General features: G+C 36.3%; 1 protein-coding gene across 8 annotated transcripts in view; it reads right to left on the reverse strand.

Annotated features, from left to right (window-relative positions):
• NTNG1 (netrin G1) overlaps positions 1-18,171 on the reverse strand; it is a 151,510-nt gene that overhangs the window by 21,303 nt on the left and 112,036 nt on the right. For 2 of the 8 annotated variants that reach the window (XM_027742821.2, XM_027742822.2), the window contains exons 6-7: positions 8,430-8,597; positions 2,817-2,954 (exon numbers count right to left, since the gene is read on the reverse strand). The exons of 1 other annotated variant lie outside the window; for it this stretch is intronic. In XM_027742821.2, the coding sequence (XP_027598622.1) occupies positions 2,817-2,954; positions 8,430-8,597 (306 nt within the window). Of the gene's footprint in view, positions 1-2,816; positions 2,955-8,429; positions 8,598-13,621; positions 13,682-15,565; positions 15,632-18,171 lie in introns of all 8 variants that reach the window. 5 more of the 8 variants (XM_027742828.2, XM_027742823.2, XM_027742825.2 and 2 more) reach the window with 5 other exon arrangements.

An 18,171-nucleotide genomic window follows, 5' to 3' on the forward strand; every position in this document is an offset into this window, starting at 1 on the left:
TAACAGCTTCTGTGTCTTCTACCCATGTGTGGTACAAAGTAGACTCCAAACTGTAATTTATCAAATGATATATTGTGGGCCTTAGAAAACACAACAGGACTTTTGTGTTGTTTTTTTTTCCTAATGGGTTTACTAATATATAAAATTACAACACTCCATTTACTTATAGAATCATACAAGTAATTAAACTAGCTATAGTATAGATTTAACTTATTTATCTACAAGTCAAGCTTCTGATTGCCCTAGGTCAATGGTTTTTATAAACAAAGCTCCATAATAATAGATTTTCTTAAGAATGCCAATAGGGTATGTATAACAAAAAATATACAAACACATCTGTCTGTTAAGTGTGTGTGTATGTATCAGTCTTTGCATATATACACTTCTATACAGCACAGGCTCAGGGAAAACCAAATCAAACCCACATGTTATGTGTCTAGAGAAATAATAATTTTGAGCTTGGCTAAGGCAATAGAATGAGTTCTTATTTTTCTTGAATATTGGGGTCTGCTTGCTTGCCCAGTCATTTGTTTAGATTTCAGTGGAAAAATAGTAATACATACTAGAAAATTAAATTAATTGGAATTCTGTTCCTCCATGATAAGACTTGAAATGAGATTTCAATCAGCGTGCGCTTGGTAAAACGTGGCAATTTAATGTCTGTTCCATAAAACTGACAACCGCATCTAGTTGTTTTTCTTCTGAATTTGATCAGATAATTTGGTCAAAACTTGGAGAATATCTTACAGTTACACAATCAGACAGATTTGTTCAGAAAATTACAACATAGTGAGGGAAACTCAATTAGTTTTGTCAGCAAATATAAAGGTCCTAGCTTGCTCTTCCAGAAACTGTCCAAAGCTTTTACAAATACTCTTGATTCAGCTAAATCAAGCTAATTATATGTTGGGCTCAAAAAATCCTCATTAAAACAACATTATTTATGTCATAATGTCCAAGCCTGAAAAGATAGGAAATACTGCAATTAGTAAGCAATTGCTCTGACAAACTGGTGTGTACATATATATATATTTAATCATATTACTGTAAAATTTGCTCCACAGCCTTCCAGATGTGTTCAGTTTCTCAGTTACTTAATATCTTTTTTAGACCCACTGTATGGACATGGTGTTTACTTTATTCAAATTCTACTGCAGAGAACCATATTGATTTCTTTTTTCATTTTTTTCCCCTGTAGTTCCTGTCACAGCAATATTTCAATGCTTCACAAATTCTAATGTTTTCTTTGCCAGTACCAAAGGTAAGCTACAGGGTTGTGACAACCTTCTTCTACATAAGGGGTGCAAGGCAGAGGGAGACCCTATGACTTCTGTGTGCTTTGTTTGGGAGATACCTAGGATCTGATTTGGCAAAAAATTAATAATAGAGAACTTTGAGACTTGAAACACTACTTCACCTGCTCTCTGCTGCATCTCTAAGTGCCCAATAATTTTGTGAATCAAAACTCAAGTACAGGCATCTGCAAAATGAGAATACAGTTAACAACCATGTGTGAAAAGTATGGTTGAAATGACCTGCTAAACATAAAGAGGAGGTTTCTGGCAGAAGCTGAGGAAGTAAAATTTTCTCAGGTAGCACTGAATAGTGTTGCCCACACAAATGTCCTTTTTCTTCATATACTCTCTTTAATGCTAATCGGTTAATTATCACAATCTTTCCTGAAACTCTTTATTTATGGTTTTCTTTCCAGATATATTTGTTGTCACAAGTCCAGCTTTTCTACTTCAGAGGCACTCATCACTTGGAGAGGCAGCGGTAATCTCTAGCTTTACTCTTTGTTTGTTTCTTTTTAATTTATGATATAAGATTTGCATTTGTTTTAGAGTGTTTAGAGCATTTGTATGGCTATTGACCAATTTTATAATATTTGGCTAATTGGTGTCAGTAATTACATTTTCTGTGTTTCTCAGTCTTAAGAATCACAAGCAAGCTCTTGTAGAAATATGTCTTTAATGTGTGTGTGTAAGAATGGAGAAAGGCAATGAGAAAACGTGAAGGAAACACATAAGACGACTCTCCAGAGCTTCTGGAAGTAGATGATCAAAACAGTTCTAAAAAAAAATGTTAAGAATTTACTACAAACAAAATTTGCAATAAAGGTCTAATCCTCTATATGTTGAAGTGGTATTTCCACTCATCTGTTTATAAGACCTGTAAACAACCAGAAGAGAAGCTAAATATATAACTAAGCGTTGAAACAACATCTGCCCAAGCACCACTTATGAAAAATTTCAGCTCTTCTTTTTAAGTATGTTAAGTATACCTCCATTTTTTTCAACCTTTAGCTTTCATCTAGTTTTCACTAATTATTACAGGTAATGAGCCAGTGTTTTGCAGTTATTGTCCAGGGACAGTTTTAAGGTATGAAAGGTTAACTTACTCAAGAAGCTGAAGTTTAGGACAGAAAAAAAGTGAATGTGCAGAGAAATCACCTTTTATCTTTTAGGAAGAATTTTGAATTTGAAGTTAATATGCTGATGTTTTAGTATAAAAAACTTATTTCACAGTTGTCAAGACGTGTGTTTACATAGCTCAGTGGGAACTCCTTGAGGTGTTAGTGAGAGAGAGAGAGAGAGAGAGAGAGAGAGAGAGGACACTGAAAGTGCATTGAAATAAATGGATGGCACAGTCAGTGTCCTCAGCTGGGAGTTTCCCGAAAGGTTCAGCCATTATGGCATTCTTACAGCTCATAGAGCATTTTGCTCATTTTCTGCTCTTCAGTAGCTGCACATGATAGCATACAGACCCAGAGGCAGCAAAGTTGCATGAGAGGGGCGACTCTCAGAGTTACTTACGTTGACAGCCCAAGCTGTGCCAGATATATCCCGGCAGACATTTATCACATTTAGGCCCTGATGTTCCCTCCTTACACTCACAAAATCCTCTGTCATTACAGCGATCATGGACTGAACCAAAAGGGTTACAATAACAGTCTGCAGAAACAAGACAACACATACACACTGGATTCAGGTCTACATGTGGTGATAATTCATTCAATACCAATAAAGGGTGCATTTCCAGTGCTAAAGGTAAAGGAAGACTGTCTATTATGGATATCTAGAGTAGTGAATATAACTACTACATGTCCATTTATTTGTTTGCATATGTCATTTCAGGAAGAGACGTTTTATGATGTGAAGAGAAAAAGTAAACAGAAAAGATATAAAGGCAGAAGATACCATGGGTCTTTGAGGATAAGTGATTGTAACAGATTCTCTTTTGGCAAAAATATTTTTGACAATTTAATGAACATTAGAAAAGTTTTGTATAGTATGGATATATCAATGTGCCATCAAGGTGAAAAGATTCACATTATTAAAATAGGCTTAGCTGTGTTACTCAATATTTTCAGAAGTGCTGAATGTCTTTACAGGGCTATATAAATGCACTTTACTTATTTCCAAGATAGTCTTCCTTTATGGTTTTGAGCAGTATAATAATTTTTGTGGATATTTACCATTAAGTTGGTGAGATTGTATTTATCAGTGACGTTAATAAACCTGTTACGTATTCCACAATGGAAAGCTTGAGGTGAGCACTAATGTACAGCAAAACTTATCAGAACTGGCTCTATGCTGCCATTTTAATTTCTCTCACCTCCCAGCGTGCAGATGGAAAATGCAGTGAGGCTCATTCCCTGCTGTATATTTTTCACATGTGTTCAGCTAATTAAAGAATAAGTAGGGAACCCATTTCCTCCCACAACACTTACTGTGTTGTTCATTCACAGCCCTTTTCTTCAATGTGATTACAATATCTGTGTTCAGCTTTCAGCTAGCTGAACGAAGGCAAGACAGTAGCTGGCAGAGCTCATTTTTGGCACTCCTGTTCTTCAGCTTGGTTATTTATATATTTTTTTCCTCCCAAATGAAGGGCTGTATATGTATGTAGACCCATGTAGACCCAGAGTAACTTCACTGTCAACTGAGACCACAGACACCTTTTGGCAGCATCTGATCTCTGCTGCTTCTTCAATCTGGGCAACCTGCTGGGAGTCTGGATTTATACGTCTGTGAATCGGTACTACTTTGATTACTACCTTTGGCAATTGTTCCCCAGCATTACATTAAACCTCAATGATATCATAAATGACAAAAAGGAGTTGAACTCGGAAGTTACATATATATATGTATATATATATGTATGTATGTATGTATGTATGTATCTATAATGGAAAAACTGTAACAGAAAAAATATTTCCAGAAAGACATTTGTCATCTGTTGTCTCACTGTTTATTAACTGTAAATTACAGATGGCACTTTGAACATTTGGCATACTGAAGAAGAATGCCAAACAGTGTTCCACAACAATAACAGAGTCAATTAGCTAGCAACATTCATTAATGAAGTTGAAAACTGACATGCCAAAAATACTGTGCAAGGCTGAGTATTATAGCACAGTGTGTGCCACTTGAAAAGCTGGGAATTCTCATGTTAATCAGATGTACGAAATGCTTGTATAAACAGGCATAAAACTGAGATAGACTTTGAATGCAGGAATTAAATTTTGCTTGAAGAGTGTTTATAGAAAATCTTGAAAGACAAAAACTTGGAATTACATTAGAAACAGAGGGCCCAATTCTTGTTAAAGTAGCTTTGTTAGATCTAATGTAGTTACAGTGATTTTAACAAGTACTTGTGAAAGAAATGTATAGCCTGTGATACTGAATGTTATAGATACATAATATTTTCCAGAGAGCAATACTCTGACCCTGAACGAGTGAAACCTTTCCTACTGAACTCTATCACATAAGCGTGTTGGAAATACCAGGCCCAAACTGTGCTGTTTAATGGAAAGTAGACAGTAGAAAGACAGATTAAGCCAGGCTCTTTTACAAAATTACCAGATCAAATCAGAACACCAGACCCAGCAACCTTTAGTAACTGAATCTAGTCTCCATCTTTCCCAGTACACAACTGATAACACAGTAATACGACCTACAGAGGTCCACAGAACATCCAGGATCATTGTCCAATGCAATATCACAGGCTGCGGAACACTCCCCAAGACCTTCCAAATACTTAAGACATTAAAAAACTCAAAGGTCACAATTTCAGTGTGCCCCTTACAACAACAGGGCATTAAATAACACTAAGCTAACGCTCCCACATCGTCCTAATAAGCAGACCACACACAGGTTCCAGGGTGGGGGAAAAAGCCCTGCAGATCTGAACTGGGAAGGAATTTTCCTCCTAACCTCCGTCTGGTGACTGTTTGAAAGGATGGAAAGATTAACAGAAGTAGTCATCTGTTTGCTGAGATTCACTATATCAATGTGATGCTGCCAACAAAACACAATGGAAGTAAGTAAAAAGAAGGTGGGCTGCAGGCTTGCTGCTTATCAGTCTGGGTTGACAGTGGCTAGAGGACATCACTTAATCATTTATCATTAGGGCTTCTAAAAGTTTCACAGATGTTAATTGAAGTTTAAGCCTAACTGACTGCAAGGCTGGCTTTCTTAAAGGTGTGACAGCAATCACCATTTCAGTATTTATTTTGTAAGGCAAAGGCCATGTTTTATTACTCTGGGTCTACTTGGTGGTTTTCATGCTCTCCATGCTTGCCAGTGTGGGAATTCACTGAAATAGTTATTAGGGCTTTATCAAGAAATAAAAAACTCTTCAAGATGTTAAATTCTTTTTCATGTCAAATTAATGATTTTTAACTTCACAACACCTTGATTTGTTCAGAAACTGTAGTTGCCCATGTGAGGCAATTTTCCAGTTAACTTACAAATCCACAAATATTTGATATTTCATTTTAAGAAATAAAATTTATTTTGCTTCTAAAGAAATTAAGGGCATTGATAATTTAGATTTAAGCCCACTGTATAATGCATTGCATATAGTTCACTGGTAAAAACCTTCTCAGCGTTTGAATTCTTTAGTTTTAAAAATGAAACAATTTACATTTTCTCCATTTAGTTAGCATCAGCTAAGATTCACAGATTTGTTATCCATGTACTTACCATATATATTTATGAAAACTGTGTAAGCAGTTTTGATAAATTAGAGCCAAAGCCCTGTTAGCTGCCATTAAATTAGCTTATCCAAACATTTTTTTACCTTTCTACATATATGGCTGAAGAGGAAAGAATTAGCCTGGCAAAATGACTTTCATACGGGAAGAAGACTTGCACATGTCACTGGAAATCTGCTTATTAAAATGTTCATGTCAACATTTCACTTGTACTTAAACCACAAAAAACTGATTTTAAACTTAGCAAAAAGAGAAATGAGCGTTTCCAATAGAGCAAGACTGTGCTTGACCTAGAAGGGTGGTGAATCCATCAACTCTCTCAGAGGTGAAAATACACTACATTTTCCAGGATTAAATCTCAGGAGCCCCAGTTCAAGAAAATATTTTAGGCACAAGCTTCTCTGTTTTCTGAAAAGTGCTTAGGTATCTTCCCCATTTTGCTGATTTTACACATGAAGTAGTATGAAAGACTTCTCAAGTTGGCAAATCAGCGAGGATACGTACATTAGGACACATACATTTTGTATGCAGTATGATCACTGTGACCGTGAAAACTGTTTTAGTCCAACAAGAATGTTATTTATTTAAAATAAATACCTAATATGTAGCAAATCAGGGTTGGAGCCTACAGTCATTTCAGGTGGTACAATTCTCATGGGAGCCCAAGGGAATTCTGCTTTCATTAAGGTGGAAAGTCAGCAAATGTTTCACATTGCCTTTTTTTCCCTCAGACTCTTTTTAAATTAAAGGGTTTTAAATTTTATTTCTGCAGAGTCTAGGCAACTGTAAAGTGCATAGTTGTTTTACTAAGACATTCTAAATATATAAATTGTAAATTAATGTAAAAATTACATATTTTTGACTTCTCATTTACTAACGTCCTTGTCTTATGTAGCTACAGCTGCTGCCTTAGCATTTCAGTGTACATGGGAAAACAATGTACTGAATGAGCAGATGAAAAATTCCAAACAGAGTAATTTAGTCATATTCATTAGGCCTATTTAAGCAGCTGAAATTATACAGCCCTGGTGTCATACCAGTGATGTCTGTCATCTACATCAAACAAATATGTGGGACAGTGTTTTTTTCCAAGAACATTCGATTGTGTTAATCTCCTCAGCACAGTCATACAAAATCATGACTTGCCTACTAAAGTTCTTATTAGCTCAGACTAATTACTGTCAAAGGAGATCATGCATTTTCTGAATGCGTTGCCAAGCAAAGTTAAAAGGACACATGAAATGTAGTGCGTGGATGGATCTGTGTGTTTAATCACAAAGTAAAATGTTAATCTGTCAAATTACAAACTGAAACAAATAATAGCAACCTAAATAGTTTCTGGCTTGAATCTCAGCAATGGATTATAAAGAATATGAAAATATAATTTATTAATCCATAGTCTATTTTGGCATTAAAATATCTGCTAACTAGTCTTTTTGCTTCCTGGAAAATGGAATGAAAAAAATCACAATGATAATCCAAAAAAGGTCCTACTGATGCTTATAAGAAACATTAAATAATTAAATTCTCTACTTCTGTTTGTTATTAGAACAGTGTCTTTTGTGGCTACCTGTTAACTACTGACCATTGCAGAAGGCTTCCTTTATTGGCTATGTCCAGTCTTCACCTGAAGTGTCCTCACGTGTGCTACTTACTGTTTGTGGTGACATGAGAATAATGCATATTCTTCTAGTGTGATAAAGATCTTAATTTTTTTACTAATATGCTTCTCTTATTATGTTCTGACATTTTCCCTAATTCTGCAATTTGAATATTTATAGCAGATGCTCATTCTAAAGCACTGCTTTTATCTCAGGATTCCTTTTCTAAATTGACATCATGTTGAACTGGTTTGAAAAATTCTGTTCCTAACCTCAGGGATATAATTTCAGTTTCTCTTCTAAGGAGAGGGGAGATAACACTGCATTTATAGCCCTGTGCCTGGGAGCAGAATTACCTGCAATATGTTTCTGTGAAATTTAGTGAATAAAACAGGTTAATAAATATCACTCCCCACATCCTCTTGCTGCAGCTGGCAACTTTTGTGGGTCTTCAGGCAAGTATTCAAGAGTTTGTACTAGTAATTGCAAAAGTTGGGCTGGGAACAAGTATTTAAGACTCAACCCTTTAGTTTTCACATGTGTGACCCCAGCGTGGCTCCCTCCTGCATAAGGACGGCACAGCCAGTTTCTCAGGGACTGCTGGGGTAAGGACCCTTAGACAGAGAGTTTCATCGTCATATACGGATTCAAAATGCCTCCTTGGGGCTACCAGGGCAATGGAAATGAGGCAAGAAGTGTACACAGATGTTCTTATCCATTGAAAAAGCTCATTCTGGCTTAACTGGCAAATAAGCAGCAGTGGTCCCTAGCAGCTGCCAGTGGCTGAAAAGGCACAGAAGAAAAGCCGCAGTTATCCCGGGACTGACCTATGCACACATTTTCATCGTCCAGCTCTGCAGAAGCATTTCTGAAGTAGCCCAGCCTGCATAACTCACAGTGCTGACCTCTAGTGTTGTGCTTACAGCTCACGCAAATGACCGTATTGAGCAGCTCGATGTAACTGCACCGGTTGGAGTGCCCGAAGCATTCACAGTCTTTCAAGGAAGAACAGAAATGTATACAAAATGTATACAGCAGCAGAGTAATAGCACATTACATGCTTAGTAAAAATGAACCACGAGCAGAAATATGAATGAATGGCACATACATGTTAATCAATGTAACATGGACAACAGCAGATGTCTATCTGCAATGAAAGTGGAGTTTGTTTCAGGCAGGTTAGCGTGACCCGACAACCATGGCATGACGTCGAAGGTTGGCTGTTGTTGGCAGACCTGATGGAACTGAAGCATTTGCAGTTGTAAACCTTTCAGGGTTACTGGAGGCTCTAATAGTTTCTGCTGATAGAAATGCACATATTTTTGCACATTTGAGATGAGTATAAATCAAGACCCAGGAAAAACTTCCTCATATTAAAAATGTTAAATTCAGTGGACAAAATTGTCAAACTTCACTGTGCCTAAATCCACAACTGTAAGTAAAATAAATCTTTTTCCTGACAGAAATGGTGAGTATTCAAAAATGCTACTGAACTTGGGGTGCTATAATTGATAGGCACCTTGGGAATCAGACTGTTCTATTTCATGTCTAGTTTGACAATTTTGGCCAGCGCCTCCTAAAATGATAAACAGAGAAGAAAAGGAAGGAAGAAAGTTGTTAGTTGAGAGCTACTTCCACTGTACTTTTCAGGTAAGCATTAACCCATTTTTGTATTCTGAGATGAAAAACAATTGGGCCAGAAAAGATCATGAAAATTCTGAAATGTGTACTGAATAGAAAGCATGCTTACTGCAGCCATCTGAAATGCAGTTGGCATGACAGCCACTTTTAAAAACCCCCTTCATTAAACATGGAATGCTAGTATCTTTTAGTCTTTAATCACAAGCAATGCTTGGCTTTATGCAGAATGAAAGAGAAATTAGGAATGTATCAATAACATTATAGAAGGCACAGCTCCGCTCTGTGGTGTAAGCCTGAGCACTCAGCCCACAATGAATGCAGGAAAGGTTATTAGGATGATCAGAGAAGTAGAGAGTCTATTTAAAAAGAGAAGACTAGGATAATTTTGCTTGTTTAGTCTAGGAAACTGATGATAGAAGATATCAATGGGCTATAAATACATAATGAGTTAGCCTTCTGCCATCCTAATGGACAACACTGTGCTAATGGACAACACTGGCACAAGAACAAATGGGTGTTAACTGGCAGTTCAGAAATTTCAGCTGGAAATTAGGAGATGGTACCTAGCCATTAGGGCATCGAGGTTCTTGAACATTTTCAATTTGTAGCAAAACACACTGATGCTTTAGAGATGTAGTTTATTAACTGGTGGAACAAATTACAGTATGTTACCCTCAGTAACGGAGCACTGGATGCAGTGACTTGGAAGGGCTTCAAGGTCTTGAAGTTAACTTATCTTGTAATTAGATAAAGCTGTAGCAGAGGGTGTAAAATGTTTCCATACATGACAGAGGCAAAATACTTTGTGCTGCCTTTCCTCTGGTATCCTCCTAATTATGCTGGGACGCCTAATGAGCCCACTGATTGTTGGAGGTGGGCATCAGATACAATATTTGTGCCTGTCTATATTTGTATAAAGAAATAACAGTCCTCGTACATGTTTCTGAGCATGCTATGCCCACCTAATACATATATTTCTTTGGCTTTTGTCTGATGTAGTGGACTGTAAATAGACTGCATTTTTTCTTAGACATTTAGCACAACATATGTTTCAATCTTGAGAGCTGCTTTTCTCCTGCCAGGAAACATTAATTAATTTTACATATACGCATTTAGTTAACATATATTTCTTGTTCTCTTTGATACTATACTTCTAAATCAATGTTTTGTGGTTCATGCCAGTTTGATAATTTTGATGCCTATAAGTGCTGGAGTACAGGAAAACATTTGGTGTATCTGTCTTACTTGAGACAAATGAGTAGGGATGAAAAGTATGTTAATGTTTGTTGTCTTTTGCAGTTGGTCAGTGTGATTCAGCATCTCAAGTGAGAACTGGCTGTGTGGGGCAGAGAAGAGAGATGTAAAAGTGAAAACTAGCACTAGAAAATAGGAATCACAGAAAATTGTTAGGATTGTAAAAGTTTATGTGACTGGCTAGTGATAAGCAATCAATCTGATCTTTCTGAGTTTTGGATTCAGAAGCAAGGCTGTCTTAGTTTCTCCGTCTGACAAAGGACCTGTCTTCTATTACAATTAGACAATTTATTTTGGTGAGATGATACTGTATTGGTATGTTTGTCAGACTTGCTAAGCATTTTCATGCTGTAGGTGAATTTAGAGGAAATAATTTACCTTGTTTTTCAAATCAGTAACAGGCAACCCAATACTACATTCTTATGTTTCCAAAATATGCAGACTATAACAAAAATCAGGCTATGTTACATCATCTTTGGTGTTTAAAGTAGCAGAAAGAAATGGAGAATATTCTGTGAATGAATGACTGCACTACTTCCACTCTGAAATTTTGATATGACCTTAATTAATATCACTACTACACATAATTACAAGCACATTACAAAAGCACATGAAAAAAAGCTGCACATTAAGTAATTCGCTCTGTAACAAGACTTGCTCCAAATTATGATTTGGAGTGAAGAAGCATCTGATAATTATGAAGGACTTGGATGTACACACATGCTCCTAAACATATGCAAAATGACCACCCAAGTTCAGATGTGGGTCATCGATATTAAAGGTAAACGATGAGACCAGTTCTTGTACTTGGTTGCATTTATATGGGTACTGCTCTTGTAACAACTGTGCTGTGTGAAAGAAAGTCTTTGTCTGAAAGTTAACTTATGCTAAGGTACAGGAAAGCTCTAGGAGTCTTGATCTGACTAGTAAATGCTACATGGTGTAGAAAAAAACCACAGTTAACTTGAAAACAGTCTAACATCTCATCAAACGTTAATAATGGCAAAAGGAAAAAAAAAAGAGGCATGGCAAGTAATGATTAAATCAATTTTGTGGTAATGTTTCCTTCTCCCCTGCCTCCTCACCATTTTGCTAGTGCAATAATTTGCTGCTGTTGGCCTGATCAGCAAATCATTTTTACATCCCTCTGCGTTTACAAAAATAAGCTATGTAAAGAGTCCTCATATGATTGAAATGGAATTATTTTCTCTACTGGCTACATGAGGTGCTACACCACTCAAACATTGCACATAGAATTGCATTCAGCATCATGCCAGCTGGGAAGCTAATAGTTGTCAGTGCTGTATGGCCTGTCTACCTTATCATGTGGTTCACCTTAACCAGAAAGTAGCCTGCTTGTTAGAACGGTCAGAAGCACAGCTTAGGTGTTTAGACACACATCTCTGGTCTAGCAGCCTAACCACTTTTCATGTGCTGGCAAAGTCATGCAATCACTGAAGGAGATGGGGAAGAAGTATCAAAATCAGGCTGCACATGGTTTACTCACAGACTCTGTGAGTGTCTCACAGAGCTAGAAAATGCTGCTTTCAGTTCTGAGTACCACATGTCAGGAAAGACACAGATAAGTTGAATAACAATAAGGAGTGAATGGTTGGAAAACTAAAATCTCGGAGGAGAGGTAATGATAGCTAGATAGGTTTAATGTGAAGGAAAAAGGGAGAAGAGACCACCATGTTAGATGTGATCACTGTCTTTGGATGATTCAGGAATTGTCAAATCCCTTGCAAACTCATGGAAGCATTGACTCTATCAGCCTTTAAAAACTATTTTCCAATGTAATGATTCTATTGCAACAATCTTGATCCTCTTGCATAAAGTATGATAAAATTACCCATTGAAGGAGACTCATGAAGAGGTTGATAATCTAATTGTTTTGTTTCTATAAATTGAACGCATTTTGCCCCATTACATCTTTGAGATGACATACTGTTGTTGTGAGGATGAGGTTCAGCTGAAGCTTCAGCTGCAACCAGTAAAACATGAAATGCTACCACATGAAACAATGGTAAACACACATGGGAGGGTCTCATAGTTTATAAACTAAGACAGGTAATGCACGAGACAGCTATCAGTGTGACTTTCTAATGAAAAGCACAAAGCATATTTCAAGAAAAGTGCATTCAGAAATCATTACGTTATTTTTTCTTTTTCATTCTCCAGTAACTCTGTGTTCCTCCTCCATACACTACAGCAACTCTGTGTTCCTCCTCCATACACTACAGCAAACAAAGGAGATTTCACTGTAACCTTAGAAATTACCTGCTTCGTAACAAACAGTATGGCTCATTACCATGATCTCATCAAATGGGTCAAACTAAGTTCAAACATTTTTTAATAACCCTATTCCTTGTTAATATGTATTTCATGAATAATGAGATATTCACAATAGCTACAGAAAGACAAAACATCTTCATACATACTCTTTACAGATAAATTGATGAGGAAAAACAATGAAGAGATCTCAGGGTTCAGACTGTGAATGACAGATATGCTAATGAAACGGGCTGCCTGTACATCAGAGAGAATATTGGCATGCTTTATTATGCCTATATAATTCCACTTGTTTGATGAAACATTGAACAGTTCAAAATGTAATGCCTACACTCTGAATTTGCACACTTACAATAAAATGAAGATGTAAGGCACACTTACAATGCATTAGAAGACATAACAATGCATTACGCTCCATGGCATTTACAGATACTTTTTGAGGACATGGACAACTGATGTTTTCTGTCTTGTTTTCCCTCAAGTAATCTGCTTATGTTTCCTCTTTTACAATTTATGCATATCAGTGAGGAACACAAGACTCTAGTAAACATCCTTTCTAGGCAAGGATCTGAATGGTCATATTCATACATTTTACTCCTTTAAAAATAAATGCCATGTCACTTTATTTGCCAGACACGACTCTCTAAGAAGCAGATTTATTTTTCTTTGTATGGCCTGTGTTTACGCAACTTAATGCTTCTGTTGTATTCAATGAAGATGCCTCACTAGTAAACTAATGGGTACACTTCACAGATATTCCAGATTCATACAGTGCAATGTTTTCACAACACAGAGCACTATGGAAACACTGTATGAATCCTAGAATTCCTACCTCTCTTGTGGTTTGCAACTTGAACAGAAGAAACAGTTGACATAGCTAATTTGGGAGCAACTGGATAGTAATAAAATGAACAGTAAATTAGAAAAGATATCACATAGGAACAAATTGAAAGATTAAAATAAACATCTTTATTTTCTAACTTTTAAATTAAATTTAACAATGGTTGTTGTTTTCTAAGGAAAGAGTGAAAGATAGAGAAAATGAGTTATATGCTACCAACTATTGAATCATTTGAGCTGTAATACCCAAGATCAAGACGGGGAACGTAATTCACATCGACACACTTGGGCAGTTTTGTGTTAGAGATTATTTGGTGATTTCTCCCAATCCATGACAAATGAGTACATGGTAACCAGAGTGGTCTGAAAAGGGTTTTATTGAATTTGTATGCGTATTTATTCTGGCCAAACAGTATGAACATGAACCCCACAATAAAACAATTAGATATAGGCAGATTTCTGTAATTATTCTTTTCATACACTATCCTTAACTGAAGTATTTAATCTACAATAAATGTTAAACACTAACAAATGCTGCAAACACACATAAACTGAATAGAAATGCTTGTAACTTTTTGTGTTTTATGTTCCCTAACAAAACATCAAAACTAAATTTACTTAAACTCTTTATTTTTGGGGAAGAAACACTGAATAATTCTGTGCTGTTCGAGACGTATTTTGCAACAAAGTCTTAGATCACTCACAGTATAATTAAGCTATGAAATCCATTAGAAATGCTAAGTATAATTTAATTGGGAATGTTTTGATTTAAAATTCCTGTGAATAATGTAGGCTAATCCTTACAGAAAGCAGAGGAACGGAGATCAATCTGTTTTTTTCTGTTTGTTTAAGGAACACATGCAAAAGCATGGAAAACATAACATGGGCTAAATGAAGTTGCTGGAATGCTAAGTATCACTTTATCAGGGATATTTAGTTTAAAATATATATGAATAATCTGAACTATAGTACATTGTTAATTCTTGTAGAGAACAAAGATTAATTAGTATTTTCTGTTTTTTTGGGCACATAGAAACTTGCACATATAACATGGTAGATTTTACATGCATGTGTTTTGATTTGGTCATTGTGATCCATAGATTTAATTACAGCCCTTCCAATGTACTTCCCAACACATCTTGTTCGGTTTAGTGGCTCTTTTTCTAGACTGCCTTTCCATTAATTTTATTCTCCACCTCTATGTGTTACAGCACAGAAAGGACACCTTTGAACAGTGAAGGCAAGCCACAGGCTAGATTTCTGCAGGGATTTTTGAAGAGGAAAGGGCAGTAAGTAAAAAGAACAAAAGGACATTATTTTTATAATGAACAATAATTCTGAATGTGAAGTATGGCTGAATACTTCTTCAAACAACAAAGAACCTTACTTTTATTAGTCATAAAAAGTAATTTGTTTCTTTCAATGCTAATCAATGTGCCACAGTCTGTGAGTAATTTTTCGTGTGGCGCTCAAATTGTAGAAAACCATGAGTCTGTCCTGCAGAGAACTTGCTTGTATTGTGGATGGCATGAAAGCTGAGAATGCTTCTCAGCTCACTTGGGAAAGCAAAATGGAAACAAGACATTAAAAATGGGTTGGATGTAGACAATGACAATCTTTTTCACTCAAAAATCTCAAAACTTACTCAAAATATAGACTGTGCTGTCTAAACAAGTCCAACATTATCTAGGGCTTTGTGTATATCAGTGCTGTGTGTCTACTTTTCCAGACTTTTTGCAGTCATGTGTACAGTCTGATTGCTGGAAGACTCCTTTTTCAGATAAGGTTTGTTTTAGAGTTATTTTCTCACAGGATAGCATTACTTAGTATCAGGGAAAAGTGAATTGGATTATCATAGTTACTACTTTTGCCACCATGTGGGACTCAAAAGCAATTTCAGTAACTTTAGACCACTAGGAATTTTACAGCATCCTACCTTGGTTTGGTTTAGAAACCTCAAGGGAAGAAATATTCGGCCATATCCTATCAAACTTTGGAGGATCTGCATGCATCAGGAAAAATCAGGTTTTGTTATTTACATCTGTGTTATTGTTCTAAACAGGCAAGCATATGGACAAAGACATAGATTACAAACATCTATTACTGTACTAGTCTAAGTTGCACTTGAACAGTACATGACTCCACAGTGAACAAGAAAACAAGCAATTGATGATTCCCAAAACACCAAATGGACATAAAATACTGTGCATAACAATTTATCCTCTGTGGTTTAAAATATAATTTTTCATGATGAGAAGATATCCTAGGGCAATATATATGGTTCCAACACCAGGAACAAAACAGGAACATATTCTGTTAAATCTGCTCTTCAGAGATAAAATGACAGTATCAGACAAATATGGATTTCTTATCAAAGACACATATCTTACCTTATCATCCTGTTTTAGGGCCTTTTGAGTGAATTACATATCTGTTATAGGAAGAAATATATTTACCAGTAGAGTGGGCCTTTTCTTCAGCTCTCAAAGCTTTTTGTGTTTTCTCTATTTCCTATCACCTCTGCTGATATATTTTACAGCTTGATTTTTTTTTTGTCAAAACATTAAACGTCTACATTTCTTAGAAATCCTGCATAACGTGTTACTTGCATGAAGCATCTTGTGTCCCAGCAAAAGAATTATCTGTCTCTTTAGAGCTTTATCTCCTTTGGTTAATGTGTTACAGGGCTGGAGTAGTGGGGAGTGACAATCCTCAGCGGAAGAGTGCTGGGTGTTGGAGCTGAGAATATGTGAAGGGGATGGGGGCATTGTGGAGGAAGGAAAGAAAACTTTTTTTATTTTCCATTTCCATCTGCCTTGTTTTAAACATCAGACTTGGACCATGTTTTTATTATCTTCTCTGAGTACTGCAGTGGTTGTGCTTTCTCTGAGTCGAACAGAATTTTTCTTAATAGTCACATCAGCCTACATATGGCTACATAGCTCTCTACATAAGAGAGCTATTCCTTCACTTCCATCTATGAGGAATTCAGTTGGGTAGTTGAGTAGATTGCAGTTGTCACAACTTGGTTGGGCATCAAGGGCCAAGGCTTATATGTCTTTATAAAGAAAATGTGTTTCACTGTTATGTCCATCTTAGTGGGAGACCTGCAGTGAAGCTGTGGCAAAAAGACTGAGGCTTCAAACATCTGATATGGAAGGAGGACATCCCAAAGTTTCTTGTGACCCATTTGTCAAGGGTGAAGAGAAATTGGGTGGGTGAGGCTGTCTGTCTCCAAAGTCCTCCCACACAGAGAACAATTCAAGGAAAGGATGATGACCTGTACTGTGCCATTTACTGTTAGTCTTCTGCAATTGAATGGGTCAAGGTGTAATCTAATCACATAATTACATCAGATTATTGCATTTTTGTGCTTTTTCCTTATCAATCAAGAAAATAGAAAAACTGAGTTAGTTTGGTAGATTCTCAGTCTATATATTGATTAAAAATAACCTGCCTCTACAGGTCAGATCCACCAATTCACACACATAGGAAGTGCAAACACAGCAGTCAGGGTGTATGACAAGCTGTACTTACTGAGGTGGCATGATAACCCAGCCCTTCCACTGAAAGACTCTACTACCATGCACCTGAGAGACCACCTTTCTCCTCCTGAAACACTGACTGACTGGTTATAGTAAATAAGTTTCAAGCACGCACAGGCAAATTATTTGCACAGTTAATTCACTGTTGAAATTCTGGTAGCTTTAGGAAAACTTAGGCTTGACCTAAACATTTTAAAGGGACTGGACATTAGAGAATACATATAGAAATATATTAACAAAGCAAAAGCAATCTTTATGGACTACATTGTCCTGCTGTTCCCTGAGCCTTCTTCTCTTTTAGCCCTTGTGCAGCATCAGAGATATTGCAGAAAGCTGTTAAGATTTCAGACTGGAGCTTCCAATATCTTCCTTGTGTTGTTAAGTACAGTGTGGCACACCTAATACAAAAATTCACAGGTATAGTGGTCTTCAACTGAAAAGGCTTAGGTATTATCAGAGGTAAAAGTAATAGTGTCAAAGCTTTGTAATGCCTTAGAACTAACCCTCTGTAATATTTCATTTAGTAAACTGCAGGTCCTATATAGGAAATCAGACACTGGACATAATTGGACTCATATAATCAGTAATATTTCATAGATAATCTATTCTCATTATAATTTCTCCAAGTAATCTCATGTCCAAATAAAACCACTCCTTGTAAGGCAGAAAAAAATCAGTGTTACCTATTTCTTAGTGATCCTGTAAATGCTATAGACCTGTGCTTGTTTTAGCGAACTTAAAATGGTGGTTGTGACTTACCACAAAATAATTAAAAATTCCCTGACCCTTTAAATTAGATAACACTAAGCTGAGTTTCTTAATGGACACCCAAAACAATAAAGAACATATTTACAGTGCCTGGAGATTACCAATTAAGCATTATAACTAGTGATTATTACTAGTTATTAGTGATAATTATAACCATCTTAGAAGGGACTTCTGGAGGTCATTTGTTTTTTATATTTGCTCATGGCAGGGTCAACGCTAAAGTTAGATG

Source organism: Pipra filicauda, unplaced genomic scaffold (assembly GCF_003945595.2).
Source record: "Pipra filicauda isolate LSUMZ 115617 unplaced genomic scaffold, ASM394559v2 scaffold112_size3218982_pilon, whole genome shotgun sequence".
Taxonomy (NCBI): Eukaryota; Metazoa; Chordata; class Aves; order Passeriformes; family Pipridae; genus Pipra; species Pipra filicauda.